General features: G+C 44.6%; 1 protein-coding gene across 19 annotated transcripts in view; it reads left to right on the forward strand.

The window, feature by feature from the left end:
* The first annotated feature begins 1,734 nt into the window (after positions 1-1,734).
* The window catches only part of LOC142588152 (uncharacterized), a 30,102-nt gene continuing 7,163 nt past the window's right edge, over positions 1,735-24,673 (forward strand). The window contains exons 1-9 of one of the 19 annotated variants that reach the window (XR_012829680.1): positions 1,735-1,942; positions 2,913-2,985; positions 4,679-4,867; positions 7,140-7,276; positions 11,407-11,475; positions 11,697-11,747; positions 14,271-14,361; positions 17,364-18,330; positions 21,667-23,152. Coding sequence is in view for 6 of the 19 variants with exons in the window: in XM_075699648.1 (XP_075555763.1) it covers positions 1,907-1,942; positions 7,140-7,276; positions 10,237-10,405 (342 nt within the window). In the remaining 13 variants the exon portion in view is untranslated. Of the gene's footprint in view, positions 1,943-2,912; positions 2,986-4,678; positions 4,868-7,139; positions 7,277-10,236; positions 11,383-11,406; positions 11,476-11,696; positions 11,748-11,848; positions 12,953-14,270; positions 14,362-17,363; positions 18,331-21,666; positions 23,153-24,673 lie in introns of those variants that run through there. The other 18 variants (XR_012829682.1, XR_012829679.1, XR_012829678.1 and 15 more) reach the window with 18 other exon arrangements.

Raw genomic sequence — 24,673 nt, forward strand, 5'->3', positions numbered from 1 at the left:
GCCCGACGCGTCACAAACTCCTCGGCTAGCTCGGCGGCTTTAGCCACCGTACTAACGTCTGGCCTATCCAAGACCCAGTACCGCAGTTCTCAGGTAACCGACTATAAAACTGTTCCAGCCCGAAACACTGCAGAACTTTCTCGTGGTCACCAAACGCTTCCTCTTCTTTGAGCCACTCCTGCATGTCTGACATTAGCCTGTAGGCAAACTCTGTATATGACTCGCTTCTGCCTTTCTCATTTTCCCGAAACTTCCGACGCAACGCCTCCGCTGACAGCCTGTACTTTTTTAGCAGACTCGATTTCACTTTGTCGAAATCCTCTGCCTCCTCTCTCTTCAAGCGAGTGACTACGTCGACCGCCTCGCCGGGTAACAAAGTGAGCAAGCGCTGTGGCCACGTTTCCCGAGAGAACCCCTGCTTCTCGCACATTCGCTCAAAGTTAACCAGGAACAAACCAATGTACTCTCCAAGCTTAAACGGCCGCATCAGGTCAGTCATTTTGAACGATACTCGTTCTCCTGCACCGTGTGACTGACTTCCATTACGAGCGCGTTCCATCTCTACCTCGAGACGCTTCATTTCCAAAGCGTTATGACGGTCGCGCTCCTCTTTTCCTTTCTCTTGTTGCTCTCGCTCTTTCTCTTTCTGTTCTTTACGTTCGCGCTCCTGTCTTTTTTCCCTCTCCTCAATGGTCTCAAGGCATTCCGACAGCTCGTCATCCTCAGCTTTTAACTCAAGATAGCCCTTAGCAGTTCTTGTTTTCTGAGTTTGTCTGAGACATCCAGACCCAACTCTCTTGCAAGCTCCAGCAATTTCGGTTTGCATAACGCCTTCCAATCCATGGCTGCTCTGAATGCTGCTATCTCTACTTCCTACTATTGTCTTGCCGCAAACTAACCCGGCAGCAACGACAACCACAATTACCAGCTCTGTTTCTGACACTAACAAAGCCTGGCAAAACTCAGAAGAAAGTCCCGCACTCACCAAACCACGCAGCCAAGAATTCAGCACAGTCGTTCCGCTGCAGGCAACCAGTCATCACATAGGGCTCGTTGTACTGCTCCCGGATGGTCGTTGTGCTGCTCAGCATACAGTCGACCGCATATCTTCGCTGCTGGCCTCCGTTGTCGCGATCTCACCGCTGGCAAACAGTTGTTGCAAATGGGTCGCAAGCCCCAAGGGTAGCGTTGGCCTGGCGGCCTGGGGCACAACTGGAAGCATCCGAAGGTCCTGGCAAAGCATGAGTCGACTGCTAACAGAACAACTTGTTTATTCTAGCATCGCAAAAGAGCGGCCGGTCAGGTCGACCGAAGTGGAGAGACGGGCGAGCACGGTACTCGACGGAAGAATTCGAAGCCTCCCTCGGCGTCCGGGGCAGCTGCTTTTATACTCTCGGAGTCGAGGGTAAGAAGGAACAGCTCGGGATGGGGCGCACGTGACGGCGGGGCACGGACACGTTGACACGTTGAGACAAGAAGTGACGCATCCGCCGGGCCAGCGCCGGTCAGACCTCCTCGCTTCACAGTTGGGGAGCTCCTCTCCCCGGCTGCCGCGCTTTGACAAGCGTGGGCACCAACATGCACACACACTCACACACACACACGAAGACACGTGGCATTGAAACATGCCTGGACGCGCTTGGCAGGAAGCGTTACGGCAGCGCTGAACGGGCCAAAATGTCCGCCGCTTTGAATGAAGCCACGCCGTCCGTTGCATCGGCGCCGGCACGAGCACATCGAAATTGGATTTCACCGCTCTTTCTGCGCACGCGCGAGGAGCAGTAGTTGCGAGAGAGAAATGTGGGGACTTTTGGTGCTCAAAATTTCTCTTCGCCTAGGTACTACGGGGAAGAAAGCTGTTAGCTCCGTTTGTCCCTAGCCGAGCTTGCAGCACAGAATCGACAGGATGCGTGGGCGGCAAGACCAGAAAGCCGCGTCCGAGGTGAGTTTGTTGCTATTTTGTTGCAACGGCAGCATATTAAATTTTGTAGTCGCAGGGGATACGTTTGGAAGTGAGGTGTCTTCTCGAATGACTTTAGTGGCAAAGTATTACGTCGTGCCGATGCATTGTTCATTAGTGTCGTTGATCAAGGTCAGCATACCACGCACTTCAGGGGAATCGCGGGAACGGAAACAGTTTATGAATTAACTGCCGTGCCGATGCATTAGTTCTTAATGTAACTGAGCATACAACACACTTGGAGATTCGTGGGAATGGAAATTTTGTACTCTGTATGTGTATGTGTGTACTTGCGTCGCCATGCGATCGAGCCGTAGATCGTTGTGAGAGCTGTACAGCCACACTGGCAAAACACTACGCCCTGCGGATGAATACGGAAGAAATGTATGCTAAAGAAAAATGGTCGTCATGCAACTTCATAGCAGTAGACCTTTGTGAAAGCTGTATAGTAACACTGGCTAGTTAATAATCCCGGCTGTTACAATGTCTAGCTCATATAAGGGGCGCTCTATATGGACGAAACAAGGGCTCAGATCGCTACAACCGCATGCGAAATACTCTGAATGCCTGCCAGTACACTTGTTCGGCGTCTCCGTGCTTGTACTGCGGCAGGAGACGTGACGGCAAGTGGGCGCGTATATCACAGTGGCCGCTTTCCACTCTTGGTATACTTTGCCGCAATACAATGCGCATGCTTCATTGCGCGACACTGGTGCCCTGCAGCGAAGCTGGCTTTAGGCAAACGGCATTATGCAACGCTCGAGCCATCTTGTCCGTCACTGCGGATAGAAAACGCATACACGTTCAACCTATTTGAGCTGCATCATTTTGTCGATGTTTACCCCTCTATACTAAATGAAGAGGATAAAGTACGCCAGTGTGGGTGATTTAAAAGATTAATAAAAAGCCCGGTAACATATGTGCTGTCAGTGAAAAAACACTATTAATGCAGGTCTCCACGCTCCTGTAAAGAAAAAAAAAGATGCAATTCAGTGGTGACCCTCTGGAGGTGGATCCGTACCTATGTAAGCACAGCCGGCTCATTAGTCACAAAGTAGGAGCTGAAGAGAACTTTTTAATGCTCATTAGACTACATTGACAGCGATTATTTGTGGTCAGCCAGTGACAAATGCATTGCACCAAACAGTGAGACTTCGTCTTAATCCGCAATGCTTACGTGGCGAACAGGAGAGCAAAAGGTGAAAACAATGTTTTCATACAAGGCAAGTCATCCATGTAGTGGGATTGCATTTATCGTTGGTGTAGTGTTGATGCACTTTCTGAATTCCAACCTTTAATGCAGCTTAGTTTCCGTTGGTGCAAGTGCTTCTACTGGAAACATCCAAAATATGATTTATCAAATCAGGTTGCCGTCTTGTAATTTTTGAAATTTTCCTCTGGTCTTAAGTCTTTTCTGAATCTGGAAGAGCTGGCTGATTGTACATTTCATCTCGAGATAGTTTACACACTTCCAGCAACACAGGTTACCACACTTTGTTGAGTGCAGATGAGCACTGCAAATTCTATCATTTTGATGAGGCACCGATCTAATGCCACTCACTCTTGCCACAACGCTTTCTCAACTTGTACTGTACTTGTTTCTTCCACCTTCCATTTGCAGCACCAGGGCTAAGGCACAACAGCAATAACATTTCTAGCAGAAAATGCTTGCTCCTTGGCATCTGATCCCCCGTTCATTTGCTACTTTCTTCCAATTTTTTTTAATGTGATGCTCCTGCCTTCACACACTGTCAGACTGTTCTCCTTCATGCGTTTCCTTGTACTCTTTCTGTCCGCTTCTTGCTCAACATACCGTGCATGCCTTCAGTCATGTCCAATTGATCGATGCAGTCTTGTCCTTTTCTATCTCTCCTCCAGAACCTGCAACTTTCAACAACCTGGCATTATTTTGCTTCTTTTTGTGATAGTGCCTGGCTATCTGTTGCTGATGCCACACATTCACTTTGCAATGGTTTATTAGACCACATACATAAATTAATAGCTGTATAAAACCTTGACCCTCCAGCACTTCCACAAAATTCATGCAGAAGTGGAAACAAAGATTACTTAATTCCTCACCACACGTTACTATGTCTGCATCAAAGCTTGATATTACCAACATGTGTGCAGTGTCGTTGCCCATGCTTCCTGGACAGGAAAGCCAGTTGCTCCAGTTCACAAGGCTAGAACAACTGCGAAGTGATTGAGCTATCTGCTTGTGCTGCATTTTTTTGCCACAAGCTGTACAAGGTCATGGCTTGTGCTGCAGAAACCGCATCTTTTTGCCTGCTGCATTCCTTTGTGATGCATTGAACGTGTCTGCTTCTGTTTCCCCTGCTATTTTTACAGAGAAGCTGTATATGGCTAGGTTCTGACCATGACCAATAGTGCATACATCGACAGGGTGTGTAGAAAAAAGTTGCGTCGACAGAATTGAATCCACAGTAGCCTGCTGTGCGCCAGCAGTGCTCAGTGGCTCCGGAGTGCATGGCAGAATAATAAAACGTCATTGTGTACCCACCAATGTCTGTGCCTCGTTTTCTTGTGAAGTCGACATCGCTCTAGCGACGTTATCAGCAGTTTTACTTTGGTCCTGCTATGGCCAGGACGCGTCTAGTTCGTACTGAAGAACAACAATGTGCATGTTAAGAGCACCGGTGTGAGCAACAGCGTGAAGGCAACGGGCAGTTGCTATAGCCAGACCCGCCTTGTCTGCAGATCCGTAATGTCGGCTAGCTGCTCTGTGACCGATGAAGAACAGCGTGCCCGTGAGGATCACCTTTGCAAACAGAAGCGGGAGTGGGCACGAAAGCATCGGCGACCAATTGCAGTATATCACAGTGACCACAAAGCAATGGTTACCATGGTGACAAAGTAAATAGAAGATCAAAGATAACGAAGTTGTGTGTATGTTTCTTTATTTAATCAATATAGCAATTAACCATATATAACTCAATATACTTGTCAACAAGTACAGCTTCAGCTGGTCTTCCATCTTCACATAGTGGAAGGGCTCTGAATTGTATTTTTTTTATCATTTGTCATCAAACTTGTGCATTTTCTTTTTGTAATGCTACAGCCTGTTTCGTGCCATTACTGTTTTCTCTGCTTTTGCCTATTCTGCAGCAGTTGCTGGCATTGTCTCTTGCCTAGGTGTTGGTCCGCACAACGTGCTAGAGATGCCATAGACAGTTTAATCACAGGGTGTTCAATGTAAGAGAAGGTCAAAATTACTGGTGTTTCTAATTTTTTAAGCAGCGATTTTTGAACTCTTGTGTGATAAAATCTCGCTTTGTTGATAAACAAGTGATTATCTTTGACAAGTTGTTTCCTATGACAACATTTTTTCTGCGTCGAAAGTTCACACATTTGCCAACAAGGTGCACACACGAGTCAAAGAACTTTGAAACTTTATAGGTCTTGCTTCATGCTTTGTCACTTGGTTTGACATTTTATTCTCATTTTTGATCTCATTAACCTGGCTGCTGTGTGGGAATACCGAACTTGCTACTTAGTACTCAGCATGAAACAATGCTTTAAAACCACTGTGTTGTCCACTGGCCTCACCATGCCACTGTGTGGTTTTGATCAGAATTTTCCATCATAAGTACACTGTTACAAACTTGCACATGACAAGTATGTTACCCTATATGCAAGCAATGCACTGTTTAAAGCAGAGCTAAATACTTCACCAAAAGAACTGCTTTCACCTCCAGTCCACTCTTTTTAGTCTGTTGTCTAAACATCCTGCCAAATACTGTCATTGCTATTGCGTCCTGCTGCAAATGTTCATTGTCAGTATACCTTAATTGTTTTGCCTGCTAGCGCAAGTAATATGCCTGAAAATGTACTATGGTGGTGTCCTGTCCTCTTAAGGATGACCAATTTTCCTGGAAACCATAGTAGCCAGAAGAATGGTATTTAAAATGTGCATCACCAAGGTCCTGCAGAAGAGCAGAGCTCAGTGTTTGAGCTTTGACATCACTCCATAGAATACCTGCATATAATTTGTGCTCAATTAACCTTGCTGCAAGACTTTTTCCAAGGGCAAGGCCTAGAATGTTAGTCAATTTTTGATGCTCTGACCTAGTTTGATGTGATTTTCTGTGACATTTTTCTCTATTCCTTTCTTGATTATCTTGGATAGTGGCCTTCTTAGGAGCTATTGCTTCATTAGATGTTTCCTAGGAAGGAAAATCTTGGAAGCCATTATACCACACTAGTGCGCATCATCTGTAAGGAAACAAAGCACTGCATGAGCAGAGGTCTGTCTGCGGCAGCTGCTGTGAATTGCGCCCACGCATCACCCATGTGCTGCTCTCGTGGTCTTCCAATTAGCAACGCAGTTGCACCACACCTTGCTTTGTTTGCGAAGTGCCACACGAGATAGATTGTCCATGCTAGCCAATATATTGCGAAATGGAAACCTGTATAGAGCTGCACTCAAATTTCGCATTAGGCAGTAGGCGAAATATTTTGTAAAAGTAACAATTATATAAATACCATGCAATGAAACCAATCAATATGTACTGAACCAAACTTGTCACCTAATCGCACTGCAGGGAACCCCTGATCATTCTAAGTTACACCAAAGGCTTGTCATATTTAAATAGTCTCTTGTGCACGCAGTGTATGAATGGGATATCATTGAAAAATATGTGAATGCCTAACGGAGTGTAATCAGGACTGGCACTTTTTCACTGTAACTGTCAGTTCCCTATATGTTGCTTTGCTATAGGGAGGTTATGCTCTAATAGAAACAGTTGGAAGACGGTTCTGTCCACATTGTCACTTCCATCTATATTTGTGCATTCGTTTAAGACCCATCAACTAGCCCAAATTAATTTACATATCTCATAAAAGCAAGTGCACTGCAGTTGGAGCTTTGGAAATAGGCCTGTGTTTAAAACAGATTCGAGTGGTCGACACATGAAGTGGGCTCGTTCATGCGAGTACCCATGTCAGTGCTGTATTGTCTTTTTTTGAAGAGGATCGATCTATTGTTCCTGCTTTAGATAAAGTCTAGTGATCTAGAGAGCATATTTTAAAAGGCTGATGAAAAGGGGAACACTTTTGGATTTTGCGTGCTAACTACTATCTTGTCAGCTGCTACAGTTTTTGTAAATATTCAGTAAATATATTTGGTGCATCTCTTTTCCTCTGTAACATTTTCATGGAGGTTGCGGACGCTTCCAGACGCAAGACTGATTTATGCAGCAGGTGCTCCTTGGCTGCATCTGCAATGCTAGCTCAAGGCGAGAATGCTTTGGCCACGTTGCCATCTGCATCCACAGTCATCCTGGCACAACCGCCATGGTATGTTGGCCACAGAAACGTCACGTGGGTTGACAATATGTGTAGGCTGCTGTGAACACAGTTGGCAGGTGGGCTTTGCTTGCCTTGCATGGTTTAGATTCCAGCTTATGATCTTGAAAATCTCACCTTGTGCTTCTATTGAAGCATTACAAGCAATGGTGTCTGTCCTTTGGCATCATTACCTAAAACTTTTCACCTGTGTTGCCATCTGTTTACAGCAATGTTTCTCTAACTTATCTTATGTTCAAGTGCCATTGTAAGTTAATTCTGGTTCACACATTTGACCCATCCTGTCATGTCTCGGCACCAAATGTTACGGAACCTGTATCTGTGAAAATAGAGGGTTTTCACACCATTTTCTCCTCTAACACAGGATACTGATGATGTTTATAGCATCAGCAAATGTCGATAGCGTCTTGTTTCTGCAGAGAAATCGGCAAGGAAATGCTCTGTCCTGACAGACGCATGTACCGTGATGGGGCCGATAACACCTGTGTGAATCAGGCCTTTGTGAGGAACATAGTTGTCAATTTACCTTTTGACTAGTCTGGCCATGTCAAGAATTGCTGGATAAAACATACTTCTCTCTTTCAGAAAGAGATAATTGAAGTGTTTTGGAGGTTTTCCTAATTTCCTGCCTCTGGCTTGAGCAGGTGTGCAAGATGCAAGCATTAGGTCCATAGAATTGACTGCACCATTTGAAGGTGCACCACTGTAAATGTTCGGTTTGCCTGCAAGACTGTGAAACATGCTTTGTTAAGAGTCTTATGGCTTCGATAAATATTATGTCTCAATGTGCAGAAATACGTCTCAAGATGTTGAACTTTAAAGGGGTACTTACATGATATTTTTGACTATTCATTTCTTGCGTTAAATCAAGGTCCTAGACTTCTAAACTCTAGAAAAAATTGTGACAAGCTTCAGAGCGCAGTTAGTAATTAGTAGTACTGACTTTTCTACAGCCAATTTCAGTGTCGTTTTTTTATACAGTGGAACCTCGATACGATTCTGCTTAATACGTTTTTCGAAATGTTAAGTTTTTTTTTTTTTTCTTGAAAATCCGATTTGGTTGGATAATATGTTGGATGATATGATTTTTCCTATGGTACACTTTATTTTCCAGTTCCTGTGAAGATCGTATCAATGAGGTTCTACTGTATTTCAGTTTTTAATTTATTTCTCATTAACCCTTTATTGACAATTGTTGCCTACAGGCAACATACCAGAAAAAAGAATGTTTGTCTTGCGTAGTTTCATTATTCAGTACCAAGTTTCTGGCTAGGTGTCTTTGGCCAACACTGAATGAGAGGCAACAACTGTCATTTGTTAGTTCAGAGCAGACGAGGAAGAAGTTTGGCATGTGACTCACTGTCTTTTAAAAGTAAGGTCAGAGGATACAGGCCGATGTAAGATATCCAACTGCGGTGGTGTCACACATCTGAAGTAAAGCAAAAGAAATGTACACCTATGGTTCATATGTGATGAGAGCTGTCTATACAAATTGAAAACAAAGCCTCAGGTGACTTGGGGTGAGGCCCACTTCCAGATTCCTGCCTGGGGCTATTGTATTATTATCATAAATATTTACCCCTTCATATCAGTAAAATCATAAAACTTTCCACATATTTATTCATGAGGTGGAAATGTGCACATCAGCTGCTGTGAAATATAACCTCACCGAGCATTCGACCTCAGTCAACCTCAAATTTGTCCATGAGGTTGCCACTGCCATAGCTAAAAAATTTTAACAGCCAACCAATGTCGCATCACTTAAGGAGGTTGAGATCAGCTTAGGTTGACTTCATTACGTCAGCCGTGTGAACCTTGTGAGGTTGGCCATCTTTGCATGGAAGTATACATTCTATGGCCCCCTGTAGAATCCTGGGGTGCTATGACATAAAATGATTCCAAACTTTTCTATTCCAATTCTGCAATCAGCCCACCACGGTTGGTCTAAACTCTTTCAGGCCACTGCAAACTTCACCAATCTGTCACCAGTCTGTCACGAAAACCGTGATGGCTCTCCATCTGCTATACATGTACACACTGAGTATGAATGATTAAACTGCACAAAAGAAAAATAATTATTCCTGATTCAACGCCTTTTCACCATTGGCCCTCTGCTATTGGTTCAATGTTTTTGGGTAACACCCACCTCGCCTGTCTGTCACGCGACCTCACAAAACCACAAAAACTGACTGCATCAAAGTGACGTGTACGTGGAAAAAAAAATGCATTAATATGCTGAACAAAACTGAAAATTTTTCTGAATAGCCAGAGACTGCCCCGTTCTGAAAGGAATAGAAGATGGCTGCCCGCCGATTGCTCAGGCCCTCGCTACTCACACCTGCCGGTCAGCATGTATTTATTTGCACATTATAAACCTTTTTGCACGGCAGTAAAACGTTATCGAGCCCTTGCGGCATGTATACAGCATCGCTCTGCCAACTCTTCCTTGCTGAGGATTTGTTTTAGCGGCATTCTTATCCTTCTGTTGCAAGCCGCCGCGATTTTCGACCAGCCACCGCAAGCTAAATAAGGTGAAGCGGACCATTCGGAGAAGCCAGCACCACCCTCTTCATGCGGTTATCTATTTTCACTGTGCTGGCTCAGCCCCATCGAAACCCTCTCCACTAGACCGTACACCTCGCCTCTTGTCAGCTAATTAGATAAGAAAAACCGCTGAGTGTAGGCAATGTTATTGGTTTTGGAAGTGAACAAAGGTGACCTCCTATAAACGAGGAGAGTGTTTGGTTGGGTTGCTCAGACCACGCTGCAAGTCACTGCCCGATGCTTGCGCCGGTGGTTACATAAATTTGATGTCAGGAGATTGGAATCAAAACAGTTTGAAATCATTTTATGTTATAGCACCCCTGAATGTGCTTTACTTTAGGTGCGTTCAATTCGCCTGCACCGCCTGAACCAGTTCACAAGGTGTTGCACCCTGCCATTCGTTCCAGTGGTGCAGCAATGGCACCCGCTGAACCACTCCGTTCGTTTCAAAAGGTGCAGGGCTGGTTCATGATTTTGCTGCACCTACTCCGCTGTCGGTGCCGACTTGGTGCAGGCGTACAGGTGCGACGCAGCAGTGCAGCAGACAATCCAGCACATGGGTGCAAGCACCATTAAAAGCCCGCTTACACACGTCTGATGTGTCTACAAGTGTGGTTTGTAGTTAGGCCCACAAGCTGATAATTCTTGTAGTTCACAATCTTTCAAATGTACGCACTCTGTGCACATTAATCGGGCATAACATAACGCCTGCACCGCATCTGCACCTTGGCATTTGTTTCGAGTGTTGCGCTGTGCCTGCACCGCAGAAACAAGCTGCACAATTTCTGAACTTCTCGTGAACCTCCGTTAACTGGTTCACAGTTGTGCAGGTGAATTGAGCAGACCTTTTAAGTGCTTCCACATGAAGCTCTTATTTGCCCTTACGTTGCTTGGTGGCCTGATGGCTGCTTCAGGTATTGTACAAAATGTTCGATTCAACATTGAAAGAAAATTCAAGGATATGAATGCTCATGAAGGCCAAAATTCAGTGACATACAAATGCATTAATTCTGCACATAAACTAAAAATTGTCAAATTTCCTTCTTCCTAGCTGCATTCAGTTAAGCATGCTACTAAGTTGGAATTGCTGGAAAAGTGTAAAAAAAGGCAATTCTCTTTTATAGTGTAGAGTGTCGACTGATAACTGGCCTTACGGCCAGAAATGATGTGCTTACCTTGAGGAGGATGCTTTAGTTCAGTGCCAACTCTAATCTCTTCATTCAAATACATGTAAAATGCAGAAATGCTTTTGAGACTACTGGAATAATTTCAATGAAATTTGTTGCATTTGAGAGAAAAAGTTAAATTTTAGTCATTCTAGGCTGCATAATTTTGATTTAGGACCTTGAATATTTAGGAAAAATTGCTGAGAGTCAGTAAGCTTACAAATATAAGCACAAAGTTTACAATTTCATAGCTTTTGTATCAAGTTGTAAACTTCATACGGAAGTCTTTTTAATTTCACAATTTTCAAAATTTCCTGCCACAAAAAATTGCCCCCTAAAACAGTCTCTACATTTCAGCTTTTTTTTTTTTTACATGTAACCAACCTCATCGAATTCTGCTGCTGGCTTCAGAGAAAAACTATTTCTCTGTTCCCATGTATTCAGATAGGAGCTCCCAAAATAAAACTGCCTCCAAGTCAGGTAAACCATTGTATTAAAGAATATTATAAGGAAGAGGAGGAGAAGGAAAAACATTTATTAAAAGAAAGAAAGGAAAAGCAGGTGTCTTTCTGCTTGTGTGGGAGGCGCCCTTAGTCCAGGACTCCTGCGGCTCTTGCTGTCTCCCGGGCTTGCCACACCTGGTGTAACAAGAATTGTGTTCTCATTTGAATTACTGGAGTATACTTTTTCCTTTGTCATAGGTGGAAAAGTAAAGTATCAGCAACGTTCTCACACCTACACTGTCCTTATTGGTATGTAGTGACTAAATTCTGCTTTTGCATTAGTTGTGTTGATAGCATGCTTGTTCCAAATTCTTATTTGTTCCTTTTGCAAATTTTCATTTTGTTCACAGAACTTTCCAAAAGGGGAACGTATCCAATAAAATAAAGCACTATTTTACTTTCATGCTGAAGGTTCATAACTCTTACAAATTGATGTGGTTTCTACCTGGTGATCTTCACTTCACTAAAGAGTTATGAGCTAGGTACTAGGGTATCCCAGCAACATCATGAGCAAGCAACACCATCTTCTCTCATCTCTTAGAGAAAAAAAAAATCGTTATAACTTTACTTCACTCTGCAAAATGCTTAAAGCATAAAAATATCACTCGTTTTTTTTATTTTTACATGTTATAGTACACAAGCGCCTATTAAACAATGAACAGTACACCTCATTGTCTTCTCCCATCCAGTCATCCCTGGCCCAAGACTAAGCGACTGCCAGGTCAGCAAGCCAAATTAAAGAAAGTGTACCACACATGAAATAGGACGCTGAAAAACTTGTAGATAAATTGTGTTGTAGTTTAACCTAACCCCTCCTCCTACATGACAAAAACTTGTTTGCATGTCAAGGTAGCATCAGAAAATACTAAATTTCTTTTCTGATTGAAATTAAACCTGGAAAGTATTCTATCAAGTGCAGAGGGCAGAAGGGCATTAGCAAATAGCATAGCTTTCAAGATTTTTCACGCAGTGCCTATAGGTTGCCTTGATGCTGCCTCCAATCTCCCTTTTACTGAAGCATGCACACACACATTATACCTCCATTGATACCGAAGTCCCACTCAAAAGTCTCTGGCCACCGCAAATCATCCTGCATGTACCGCTGACAAGGTGTACATCTTTGGCGAAGTTATTTCCGATTCAAACATCTGATGGGCCAGAAAACTATAAATTTCGTTATGTCACCATTAACCAAAACACGAATTAATATTCCTGCTTGCAGGGACACAAACTGACTGCTGTTACTGAACAGCGCTCCGTGGCATTCAAGTGAAGAATGATCTTGATCGTCACTTATACGAATAATCATTCGGTTTTATGGCTGGGATTCCTAGGTCATGTGAATTGTAGTGGAGCTGCTTAGTGTAGTGACTGATTTGGGGCTGCTCAATATTTTTTTTTTTTTTTTGATGCCACTCTAATGTCCGCCAAATAAAAGAAAATGTTTCTTTCTACATTGTGTCTTATCATTGCTTTGCAAATTTGCAAGCACAGTACAGCAAAAAAGGGGCTTTGCCTTACATTGGTTCTATTTGAAATAGGCTGTTTATTTCGGCATACATGCTGCAGCTTGTGCTCTCCAGGTCTCCAAGCATGAGTACCTGCTTCTGAGAAGATGACAGCTGTAAGAAACAAATGACTCTGTGTCACACAATTACAAAAACATGAAAGTGCCTGCTTTATGATAGATACAAAAAAATGACAACTCAGGCAGACTGGCAGAGCAGTCATCAATAATAAAACAAGACATTGCACAGTTTATTTGCCTAAGAAATGAGGTCTGCACATCAAGCTTAGCAATTCTCGGCAGCTTGCTCGCTTTATACAATCAGTCCACATTGTTAGCTCAACATATCCGTTTGATGGATTTCACAGTTCTCTTTAACACTCTGCCTGTCCCTTACTTCACCAAATCTGTTGTTGCTGTGAGCACCGCTGAAATTACAGCGGAATCTCATTGATAAGTGTCCAGGAAATTGTAGCTGTCATTCGTTTTAACATCTATTTCAACAAACCAGTTGGGCAAGGGCCTAAAAACCAGCAATTTGGAACCATCAAGTTACAGTGCACAGGGCTGGGCAAACACTTTGAAATTGGGTGCCAACAGCACAGAAGGTTGCACTACCCGCCGTGGTTGCTCAGTGGCTATGGTGTTAAGCTGCTGAGCACGAGGTAGCGGGAACGAATCCCGGCCACGGCGGCCGCATTTCGATGGGGGCGAAATGTGAAAACACCCGTGTACTTAGATTTAGGTGCACGTTAAAGAACCCCAGGTGGTCGAAATTTCCAAAGTCCTCCACTACGGCATGCCTCATAATCAGAAAGTGGTTTTGGCACGTAAAACCCCACAATTTAATTTAATTTTAATGTTTGCACTAACTTTCCAAATGCAGGCAGATTTAGGTGAACAATCACATTTAAGGTGGAGGTTATGTGCTGCTGATCTATGGTGTAAAAACACACATCTTGCTTTTACGTTGGCCTTGTTAATCAAAGAAACATATGTGCCATAGAATCTTGACACTGTGGGTAATATTAGTGATAGCCACATTAGACAACTGCACCCGTCCTTCTGGGGAGCTTCTTTGCATTCTTATGAGAGGAACTTTTGAAGTTCAACCATGTTATAGTGCTGCACAGCGAGGGCAATTTCGTTTCAAGGCCAATGAACCAGGAACGCAAAACATTTCTCTATGGAGTGAACAGCGTACCCTACTTTTTTAAACTTACCAAGCTGATTGAGCGTATTTTTTCTGTCCATATCGCCAACAGAAATCTGCCAATATCCAGAACGAAGATCAATAGAAGAGAAATAGCTGGAACCATGGAGGCAGTGAAGGACATCGTCTATATTTGGGAGCAGGTAGACTTCCTTCTTAGTAATTTTGTTCAGATGACGGTAGTCTACACAGAAGCGCCACGTGGCCTCCTTCTTAACCAAAACCACAGGTGACGCCCAGGGACTTGAAGAAAGCTTAACGATGTTTTTATCTAGCATTTTGTTCACTTCACTTAGAATTACTCGGCGTTCCGATGCAGAAACTTGATATGGTCATCGGTGAATAGGCGTAGCATCGCCAGTAGAAATCCGATGCTGGACTGCGAGCGTCTGGCCTAAAGGGTGATCGTTTGAAGTAAAAAATATCTCGGTAGGAGGATAATACGTGGCAAAGGTTGTCAGCCTGCGCAGAGAACAGGTCCACCGCAACCATTTTTTTTATGTTGGCATTGGTGCCCGAGGCTGGTGCAACGGGCTTGCTAAGCTCAGAAGAACCATCGGTTGATAAAGCTGCTACGTGATAGTCGCCGAGACAATCAACGTTGACAAGGCAAATACCTTGCAGTAGGATTTGCTTTCCCAATCAAAAGTTAAAGATAGGCATGCGAGTATGGTTAGCAGTAACAGTCAGAATGCTGTGAGGCACGGTGATGTCATACTGTGGTGGAATGTTGGGCAGAGGAGTGACGAGGTACTCGCCATCAGGAACAGGTGGGCAGCACAACAGTTTAATATAGGCTATTGACTTCGGTGGCAGGCGAATAAAGCAGGTGAGGCGTAAGCGACACTGGGGTGCGTTAGAAGGTTCTACGAGAATCGGCAACTCAAGGCAAAGGGTACTGGCAGAGCAGTCAATAAGAGCAGAATGCGCAGAGAGAAAATCGAGTCCGAGAATTAGGCCATGGGGCAATGAGCAATCACGGTGAAGAGGACAGGAGTGTGGCGGCCGGCGATGCTCACACATGCCGTACATATGCTGATGATAGGCACAGTACCGCCATCCGCAATGCAACCAACGTGTGCAGACACTGGGGTGAAGTGCTTTTTCAGTCGTCGTCGGAAGGCAGCACTCATAATAGAAAGATGTGCTCCTGCATCGATGAGTGCAGTGACAGGTGTAATGGTTGGAGTCGGGCATGAAATAGATGGTAGCTGGCCCATGCGGTCATCGAACTTATCCACGCTGAGGACGTTGTTGAAGGGAGAGACTTGTTCTCATCAAGAATGAGGAATCTGGGATTTATTTACAGTATCTGCATGAGAATGTGACAGTTCATCAGTCTAACATGACTGAAAAAGGAATGCACCCTGAGGAGCCGCCAACGGCTCCTTAAATACACTGTCCTCCCGAAATCCCTAGGTGAGGGAAAACGGCAGTTCACCGCCGACTAATTCGGAGCGTCCAAAGTCATCGTAACCAACCCGCCTTTGAGGGGGTGGGTTTATGCACTCACTTCTGCACAGGTTGCACTGACCACACCAAGGTGAGAGGGTTTTCGCAGACACTGTGCTTGACCCGAGCAGGCGCCTCTTTATTCCAGAGTTGACCCTGCAGTCAGTGGCCGCCGCATCTGTCCATTGATTGATGCGTGAGACGGGTTCTAAGCTGCCTGAGACGGCACCGCAAAATATCTTCCAGGAGCTCCCCTGCTCCAAGCAGACCTTGACGGTGTACACACTAACAATACTTGCTCCGTCCACTGTGTCTAGCCATCTCGGCACCCTTCCGTTGGAAACGAGGCGCATTGTCCTCCTTACAAAACCAGTCGCCGCCACAGCCATGGTAGCGCCGATGGGCTGGGGACTGATGTCTGGTCGTCCTTTCAAAGCGAGTCGTCACAGCAGACCTGGTGGCGCCTTTCCGTCGGTCCCTTCCTCGAAGATCGCCAGCACCTGCTGGTCGAACGTAACACAGGGTACCCGTCAACGTCAAGAAAGTTTTGGTTCGTAGGTAACATGAGCAGAGAATTTGAGGGCAGGGTCGACAACACAGCTTCACCTCCAGAAGCTGTGGTGCCTAGTTTTTTGGCTGCATCCAGGAGGCAATAGGCGGCGAGGAGAAGCGACGGGCCTTGGGTGTACGAGACTAATGGCATTGAGATGAGGGCGAGTGGCTGTAGCGAAGGTTCGGAGGTGGGGCATCAGCGGCAGTGGGTTCTAGGCGGGTGGCATAGGGAACAGTAGGTCCAAAGGTGCAGGAATAAGCGCAGGCGTATGTCCGAGGAGGTGGTGGCCATTGGTTGCGGCAGTGACAAGCGACGTGGTCGATGCGACAGCAGTGGAAGCAGATCGGCTTGTCATCAGGGGTACGCCATTTGGACGGGTTGCGATATGTGGCAGAAAAAGAGTGCCGGGGACGAGGAGGGCCGCTAGAGAACGGGGGAACGCTGGGTTGAGACGTGCGACACACGGAGTTCAGACCCATGTTCTCAAATTCCTGTCTGACGACGGCCTGAATCCTGGCAATTGTGGTTGCTGGCGGGTCGGGAGGTGTTGCAGAGAAGGCTGGCCAACAGGTGGCCTCGAGCTGGCGGCGAACAATACGGGTTCGGTCATCACAGGTGGTCGCCTGATGTGGTCGACCCTCACATGTCGACGTAGCAGCAGTGTTGGGTAGCTGCGTGATGTGGTGTGTGATACGGCGGCTCTTAGCTTGTTCAAGGTGACGGTATTAATTTGTCATGGCGCCGATAGGAAAGACGTTGCCGAAAACAAGAAAATTGAAAGCGTCGTAGGCGATGCCTTTTACCCACCTTATCTGCTTCAGACATAGTATGGTGGGCTTTGTGGCAAAGAGCCAAGACGTCTAGGATGTATCAAACGTATGGCTCTGTAGATGTCTGGTCACGAGGCGCAAGAGCCTTTCTCGCGGCAACCTTGCACCCAAAGGGGTCGCTAAACAGTTCTCGTAGCTTTACTTTGAAACTGTCCCAGCTTATTATCTCGTCATGCGTTCAGAGTCGCATGCGTGGGGTGCCACCGAGATAAAAGATTACATTAGCAAGCATAATTGTTGGATTTCACCTGTTATTAGCACTGGCGCATTCATAGAGCTTGAGCCAATCATCAACGTCCTGTCCCTCCAGGCCACAGAAGAGACCAGGGTCACGATGTTGGGCAACCATGACGATAAGAGCAGTCGGACAAGCTGAAGCCATTGCAGATGCGGTCTCGTCAATGGGAGGTACGGTGACAAGCTCGATGTACCGACCACTTTGGAGTGCCGTGACGAGGACGGGGATCGCTAACCTCCACCAGAATGTTGCACAGACACAGACGAAATACACAGATGAAAGAGGCTATTTACATGCTATTTACACTGGAGCCAGACAGCCAGGCCGACACTCGCTCACGCCATGAGCCCAGACACACTTCATCTCTTCCTCGCGGCGGCTCATCTCTTGAGCATCTCTCGATGAGATCGTAATAATATGAATGTCTGTACTACATAGTGTGGTGTGTAGTGTGTGACATTGTGCAGCAGATGGAGAGAGACAATAAGCAGACGAGAAAGAATGTGCGCGCAGAGGCGAATTCCCTACTGGATGGAAGACAATGTTGAAGAGCGTCCGGCACGTGAGCACGCAGCACAAGAAAAAAAAAAATGAAAATGCATCCAATCAGAAGAAAACACAGAGCTTCCAGGGGCCAATCAGGAAACGAAAAATCGACGAGAGCAGCAGAAAAGCGAGGTGCGCTGGCAGAAGGGAGAGTTCTAGGAAGCGACGCCAAGAGAAGGTCGGTTACCGGACTGGGAGTTCAAGACCGACCGGCAGGTTGCGGACCCGAGCCACCAGGACTTCACCCAACTGGGACCTCCTGCCAACCCGTTCCTGGGCTTCACCACTCTACCCGATCGTGAACGGCTGCTCGAAACCGGCGAGTTTCTGCGCCCATGAGCAGAACGAGAGCAGTCGGGCTATGGGCCCGAGTTCTACGCCCAGCTGCCAGGCAAGAACGCCATCACCATCTGCCGCCGCCTGCCTTCCCTCTTCAAACCGGAGCCACCACACTCTGGTCGCCTGTTCATCCACCAATCCCATCGACATTGTGGTGAGACATTACATTCTTTTCTGTTTTTCAAATCCCCTTCACCAATGAGAAATTTCGCAGCATCCCCCCTTCAAGTATTTATTGAAGAAAACTTTCAATCAAGAATTCATTCATGCTGATGTAATTATGCAATGAATTACACAACTTCATTCAATTTGCTTGAACAATGAATAAAGAAATTAAATGGAAATCATTAGTCGGTTGGACTACACCTTAACGTGCAACATAATTGGTGAATGCATATCCATAATTTATTTCCTTCCATGTCAATTAATTTCATTGCTCTGAGAAATTTTCTAATTTTTTTTGTGCTTGCATTACTATGACCACAGCTAAAGTAATGCAAGGTGGCAAATTATTCACTGCTGCCAAAAATTAAAAAAAAAATATTTTTTTTTGCCACTTGTCGGCAGCAATGCAAGTGGAAAACTGCTTAGCAAGATTTGTATCTAGCAAATACGTATGCAGTTGGCACCTTCATAACAACAGAGAGGTGGATCATGCTACACTGAGGCTGAAGGGCTAACAGGACAAACCTAGCTGAGCTAGACAAGGGTGGACCAGTGCATGGCACTGGCTCGGGTCAGGCCAGGGAAAAGTGTCCATGCAGTGCTCTACTTTTATGCACTGTTTTCAAGTACTGAAATTTCATCCTTAAAATATTTCTAGGTATTGCAAGCATACTATGCTCTTCTATATCCATCACAGCTGCCTCTCATTTTCACAACTACCTAAGCTTTATAGCTCAGAATAGCTGTAAAAATAAGGTATACTGAAGCGTAATGTTTTATTTACGTGTTCCTGTCGTATGTTGAAAGGCAGCGTTTTGGTTGCAAGGTGACTTTCAGTTGTGTTTTGCCTCGGCACCATGACCATGACGTATTGTCAAAAATTCATTCAACATGAGAGATAGCAGTTGATGCCATAACGTCACGCTTACTTTTTAAGTAGCCGGAACACATTTTTACACAAAATGAATTCGCCCAAGGCGCACGATCACCAGGTCACTACAGATGTTGGTAAAGCACTATTTATTTCACACAACTGTTGCACCTTCCTTGCAACTGTTGCATCTTCTTTTCCTTAAATTCTTTTCTTTTTCACACGGAAGGGGTGGTTTGCATAAAATTAAAATATCCGGATACACAAAAATACGGAGCAGTAAAGGTAAAGCGGCAGATGAGCAATATTCTCGCACCAACGTAGTGACAAATGAGCTGCTGCAAATGCTTCTTAACAGTCGTGCTTTAACGGTGCGAGTGGTGCCTGCATTATGTTTAGAAAAAATTTACGATGCACTACCGAGGTTTTGCTTCGTTTAACATGTTAAAGGTAAACAGCGGGACTCCGCTGTTATACTCTGCGTCGTCGCAAACTACTGAAAGGCGTCACAACGCATCTACAGCGCGTAAATGGATAAAGTAAGGCTATCAAAAGCTCGCCTTAAATGCAAATCGGAGCGGCGAACCTACGCGTCCTGTTGGAAAGACGAAGCGAGTGCTCTTCAAAACGCAATAAACAATGGCCACATATCGATTTATCAATAAAGATCGTTATAAAACGACTCTGTGTACTGGCGGTGCAAAAAATACTAGCTGTTTGAAGAATTTGAACCATTTAAACTGGGACTGAATCCTTCAATGACACGGACGCCCTGCAACAAACCAATAGAATAACTTATAACTTCCGAGCACTGAGAACAAGATTAACGCTTACAAAAAAAAAAAAGAAAGATTGGCTTTGCTAGTTTCTGTTTCGGTTTCTGATGCATGAAGCGCCACCTGCTTCCTGAAAAAAGTGCCATGGCAGCTTCCTGTTTACTTTTCGAAGTTGGCGTAACTAACGCAGCTGAGTGTGGCTGAGTCTCGAAGCTTTCGTGTGCCGTTATGCATAACGCAATCTCATTGAATAGATGCTGTGAGTATTTGTGGAGCCTCTAGAAAGTCCTGCATCGATACGTGTGTGTCTTTGTATACGCGCCATCTCTGGAGGTAAGCAAACCCTCTCAGCCAGCTTGCGCCGACCTTCGTTGCAAGGGCAATATTTGTAATTTAATACATGCTTTATCGGTATACGGCTGCATCTGACCGCCACTTTCTTATAGGCCTGATGAAAAGTGGTATTGAAACCACTACATGGGTACTACCGTAACCGTAATCTCTACCGTAATCTACCGTAATCTTAACCTGCGTTTTCATTTGCTTCAGTTCTAGTTCGATTTCAAAACAAAATCCCATTAGTTGGTACTCATCGTACATTATATGCTTAGCATGTTGGCTTCGCCCGATTTGTCCAGAATAATATATATATCATCGCCTTATAACAGACACGTCGGTATCGGAGAAGCTCGCAGGTGGGTGTGCCGTTTTTACTGCCTAAAGTACGTATGAACGACGTAGATAATGACACCTAGTGATTCCTAAATAACTTAGAGTAAAGAAATGCTGTGTTGCTGCGAAATTTTAGTAATAAAGCAAAGATACGCCTGAAATGTTTTTCAGTGAAGTATTCGTGCACATACTTGGGGACGTATTCTGAAACGTTCCACTTCGGCGATAGTTTGCCTAGGCAACAATTTCGCCTTCAGGCGCGCGCTGAGATGCTAAAATTGCATAACAAAATACAAATTGCATAGCAAAATACAGTGGTGACTACCAGCTGATGCTTTTTGCGGGAATTACCAATATATGTAGCAATCAAAATGCAAGAAAAAGTAGCAACAGAAGAAAAAAAAATTAAACACCTGTGAGTTTATTCAACCATACACTTGTGCATATATATGTGCTCACAGGTAGTTCTAGCTTTCTTTTATTGTGTGCGTGTTTTGCTGCACTACCCAGATACCATTCCATGATGACCGACCAACAAGCCCATATTGACACCCTTGTCAATTTCATTTCTAGTACAACAGGCTTTTTTCAATATGTTCCTCGGGATTTTGAGCATACTGTTGCCCTCATCGCCACGGCTGCTAGCAGCACGTGTGTCCTAAGGTTCCGTATTCATAACAAGCAGCTTCCACAGGATATAAAATCGTTGTTTACTGGTTTCGCACCATTCGAACGTCGGTCACGGAAAAAGAATTTTGAAGATTGTATGTGCTAAACGACTTCAGCAGGCATGTCTCCACAGAGATTACCTCAGCGTGCAGATGTTTGATCAGTATGAGCCGTGCGTCGCAAGGAATCTTCTGTGGAGGCACCTGCACTTAGCTAATCAGGCCACCAAGTTCCTTTGGCAACCTCAAATAAGACTACTACGGGCTCACGTGGACAAGAATTGACAGAAAGCAACAAGTGATGTCTACGTTTCTGAAGGTTTCATCCTTCCCAACAGTGTGTGCAAAGTTCTTGGCCTCGGTCCAAAATTTGCCCAAGCTACCAGCTGGACTAAACCGGAACTTCCCTGTCCATCATAAGTAAAGTGTCCAGAAGAGCCCCGCAAGAAGATGGTGTGAGGATGAACTCGGAAGGTTTAGATGCCCTGTTACGATGTAAGCCCCAACCTTCTAAGTTACCTGTAAAATGTGTAGTGTTAACTGAAGAATAATTCATTGTGTGTTATACCAGCTGACAAAGAGGGTGGTTTTGCAGTTTTTTCCTTTAAATGTTTCTTGGAAAAAGCCAGTCAAGCAATTTCTGCAGTGTTGAATGAGCGCAAGCATGTATCACTTATGAAAGCAGCAGCGAAACCAAGTGAAATTTACAGAAAGTTTAATCTCGATAAACTAAGGAAAAGTTCAGAGATGTAATTTTTAGTAAGTGCACAAGGAGGATGTTCCTTTTCAGGTCATAATTTTCGAAAGGAGTACCTGGCAGAAGCAAGCTGCCCTGTACCTGGTTTCAAAGCTGAACGTTAGATTGATGACCAGTTTCTTGTAAAAGGTTCTGACAAATCCTTGATTTTGTTAGGTTTCACGGCAAAAAGGGCTTCAAGGCCTTCTCAGCTAAGGTCAGAGAATTATATTATTCTATCCTGCTCAATGACCTTATTCAATGTGTCGAGGATTGTATTGACAAATATGGTGCCGTAAGGCTTTCACAGGAAGCAGGTTGTTTCAGTAGAAGGGTATTTAGAATTATGGTGTTTTTACATGTCGTCAACATTTGCACAGTGGAACAATAGGCTGCATCTGCAGAAGAAAGGCATTTGCATAGGGTTGTGTCTGGCTCCCGTCTTTAGCAACCTATATTTAGCACAATTAGATAGGCACATATATGACCACCTCACGGGACTAACAGTTTTTCAGCGAGCTTTTAGATTTGTCAACAATTTTTTAGTGTATCTGGATTTCCCTAGTAATAGTTTCCTAGAAAAATGTCCTGATGTCTAAGATTTTTTGCGAGTGTTTGAGACCTCTTGAAGTGCAATACGTTTCAGTTTCTTGACTTTCAGTTCATCTCTACTGATAATAGGACTTGCTGGGCCTACAGTCCATGAGCTAAGAAACCCCTTCTCCAATTTCGTTCAGCCCATTTGAATTTGGTGAATAGGGGCATAACTAACTAATAGGGATGGCTTTCTGCCCACTGCTGCGCATGTGGATGTAGGCCGAAATTCAAAACATGTTTTATCGTTGCAAAACACAGAGACCGTGTTACACGTGAGATAATCAAAGCGGGACAAATTCTACGTTTAAAGAATGGTTGAATCAGCACCCCTCTATTGCTCTCACTGACGAGGAGATCAGACACCTCGGGCTATCACCACGTTGAATTTTGTGTGGCTTTGTCGTGGCGTTCTAAGTATGGTTGGTGGGCTATTGTGTGACTATAAATAGCGATGCTTTCTGAAAAGAAAATAAACAGTTGGAAGTTCAGCACTCCGTTCTCTCTTCTATCCCTTCTGGTGGCTTTGCGCTGTTAACCTGAGTTTGAAGCATAATTTATCAACAAGCCCAATCTTAAACCCTTCGTAACTAACATGTGTTTCAAAAACATCCTGATGAAAACCAGTTTCCAGCAACAGGCTGCAAGTCTTAAGGAGGCTGGTTACCCTAACCATGTGTTGGTGTCAATGGCAGAAAGGCTGCTCAAACAGGAACGTTCGAGACGATGCCTCCGTGCAAATGCAAGAGCTAGCAGCCGTGACCAGGTGAAAACCGCTGTGATTCCGTATATACACCAGATATCACATAGCCTGAAAAAGATAGGAAGCCAAGGTAACGTGCGGGTGTTTTTTCAGCTCCAAATAAGCTAAGCACCTTGTGTAAAACCACTAACCCAATAAGGACAAAAAAGCCGGTTTGCGGTAGAATCGCAAAGATGAGTTCGTCGGATGCGCTGTAGGAGTGGTCTATCATATTCCACTGTCATGCGGTAGATGCTACATAGGCCAAACCGGAAGATGCATTAATGAGCACTTAAGAGAGCACAGAAATATAGTGTATCAGGTGATGATTTTCTTGCTTTGCATTGCAATACATGTCCATGTCGCCCTCTTCTAAATGACACCGCTGTTATATACAGGGATAAGCACAAGTGTGTAAAATTAATAGTAGAAACTGGGCAAATCCTCTCGGCCGCTGACCAATGTATCAGCGAACTATCACTATCATTGTCCGTGAGAAAGTTAGATTATTTGCGCATGCCATGAAAGTTGACTGCATTTGCAATGGATCATTTAGGTTTCTTGGTGTTTTCTTGTTGTACCGGTTTTAGACAGTGGTGGCTCTACTCATGAGCCATATATACAGTCGACTTCCATTAATTTGATCACCTCTCTGGGGTTTTACTTGCCAAAACCAGTTCTGATTATGAGGCATGCCCGTTAATTGATCCTGACGGGACCATTGAGACTGGTTGAATTGAACAAAAGGCATAAAAGAACATTGAAACATGCCATTGCTTCACTTTACAGTATTTGCCTTTAAAATTAACTTTGGCCGCGTTTCAGTTTAGCGCTACACCTGCAACCATCAACAGCTACCAACTCGCCCAGTTTACTATTTTTCTTAATTTTAGCTTCACTGCAATACAGCCATGTTATGCATAGAACCATACCAAGCAGGGAAAGATGCCATTGTTGCAAGACAGCACGTGTTCCCTAGTTTACGTACATGCACATGTGCAGTCTCCAGTCACAGTATGAGCACCAAGACGCCTAATAGGTGTATGGGCAGGCCTTCAGAGTTTGATATATTCACACTCTTTTGTTGGCTTTTAACATCTCCTCGGCTTATCGCAGTTTTTTCAACTTACTGCCTTCTTTTTTGCTAGCTTTCCCAAAACACATGATTGTTTTCCACTTCTCTGTGCACGGCACATTCACTTAAAGAACACATACTAGGCCTCATTAATGGTCTCATATACGAGACATGCATGGAAGGTGAAAAAAGGACTCA

The sequence above is a fragment of the Dermacentor variabilis genome, chromosome 7 (assembly GCF_050947875.1).
Source record: "Dermacentor variabilis isolate Ectoservices chromosome 7, ASM5094787v1, whole genome shotgun sequence".
Lineage (NCBI taxonomy): Eukaryota > Metazoa > Arthropoda > Arachnida > Ixodida > Ixodidae > Dermacentor > Dermacentor variabilis.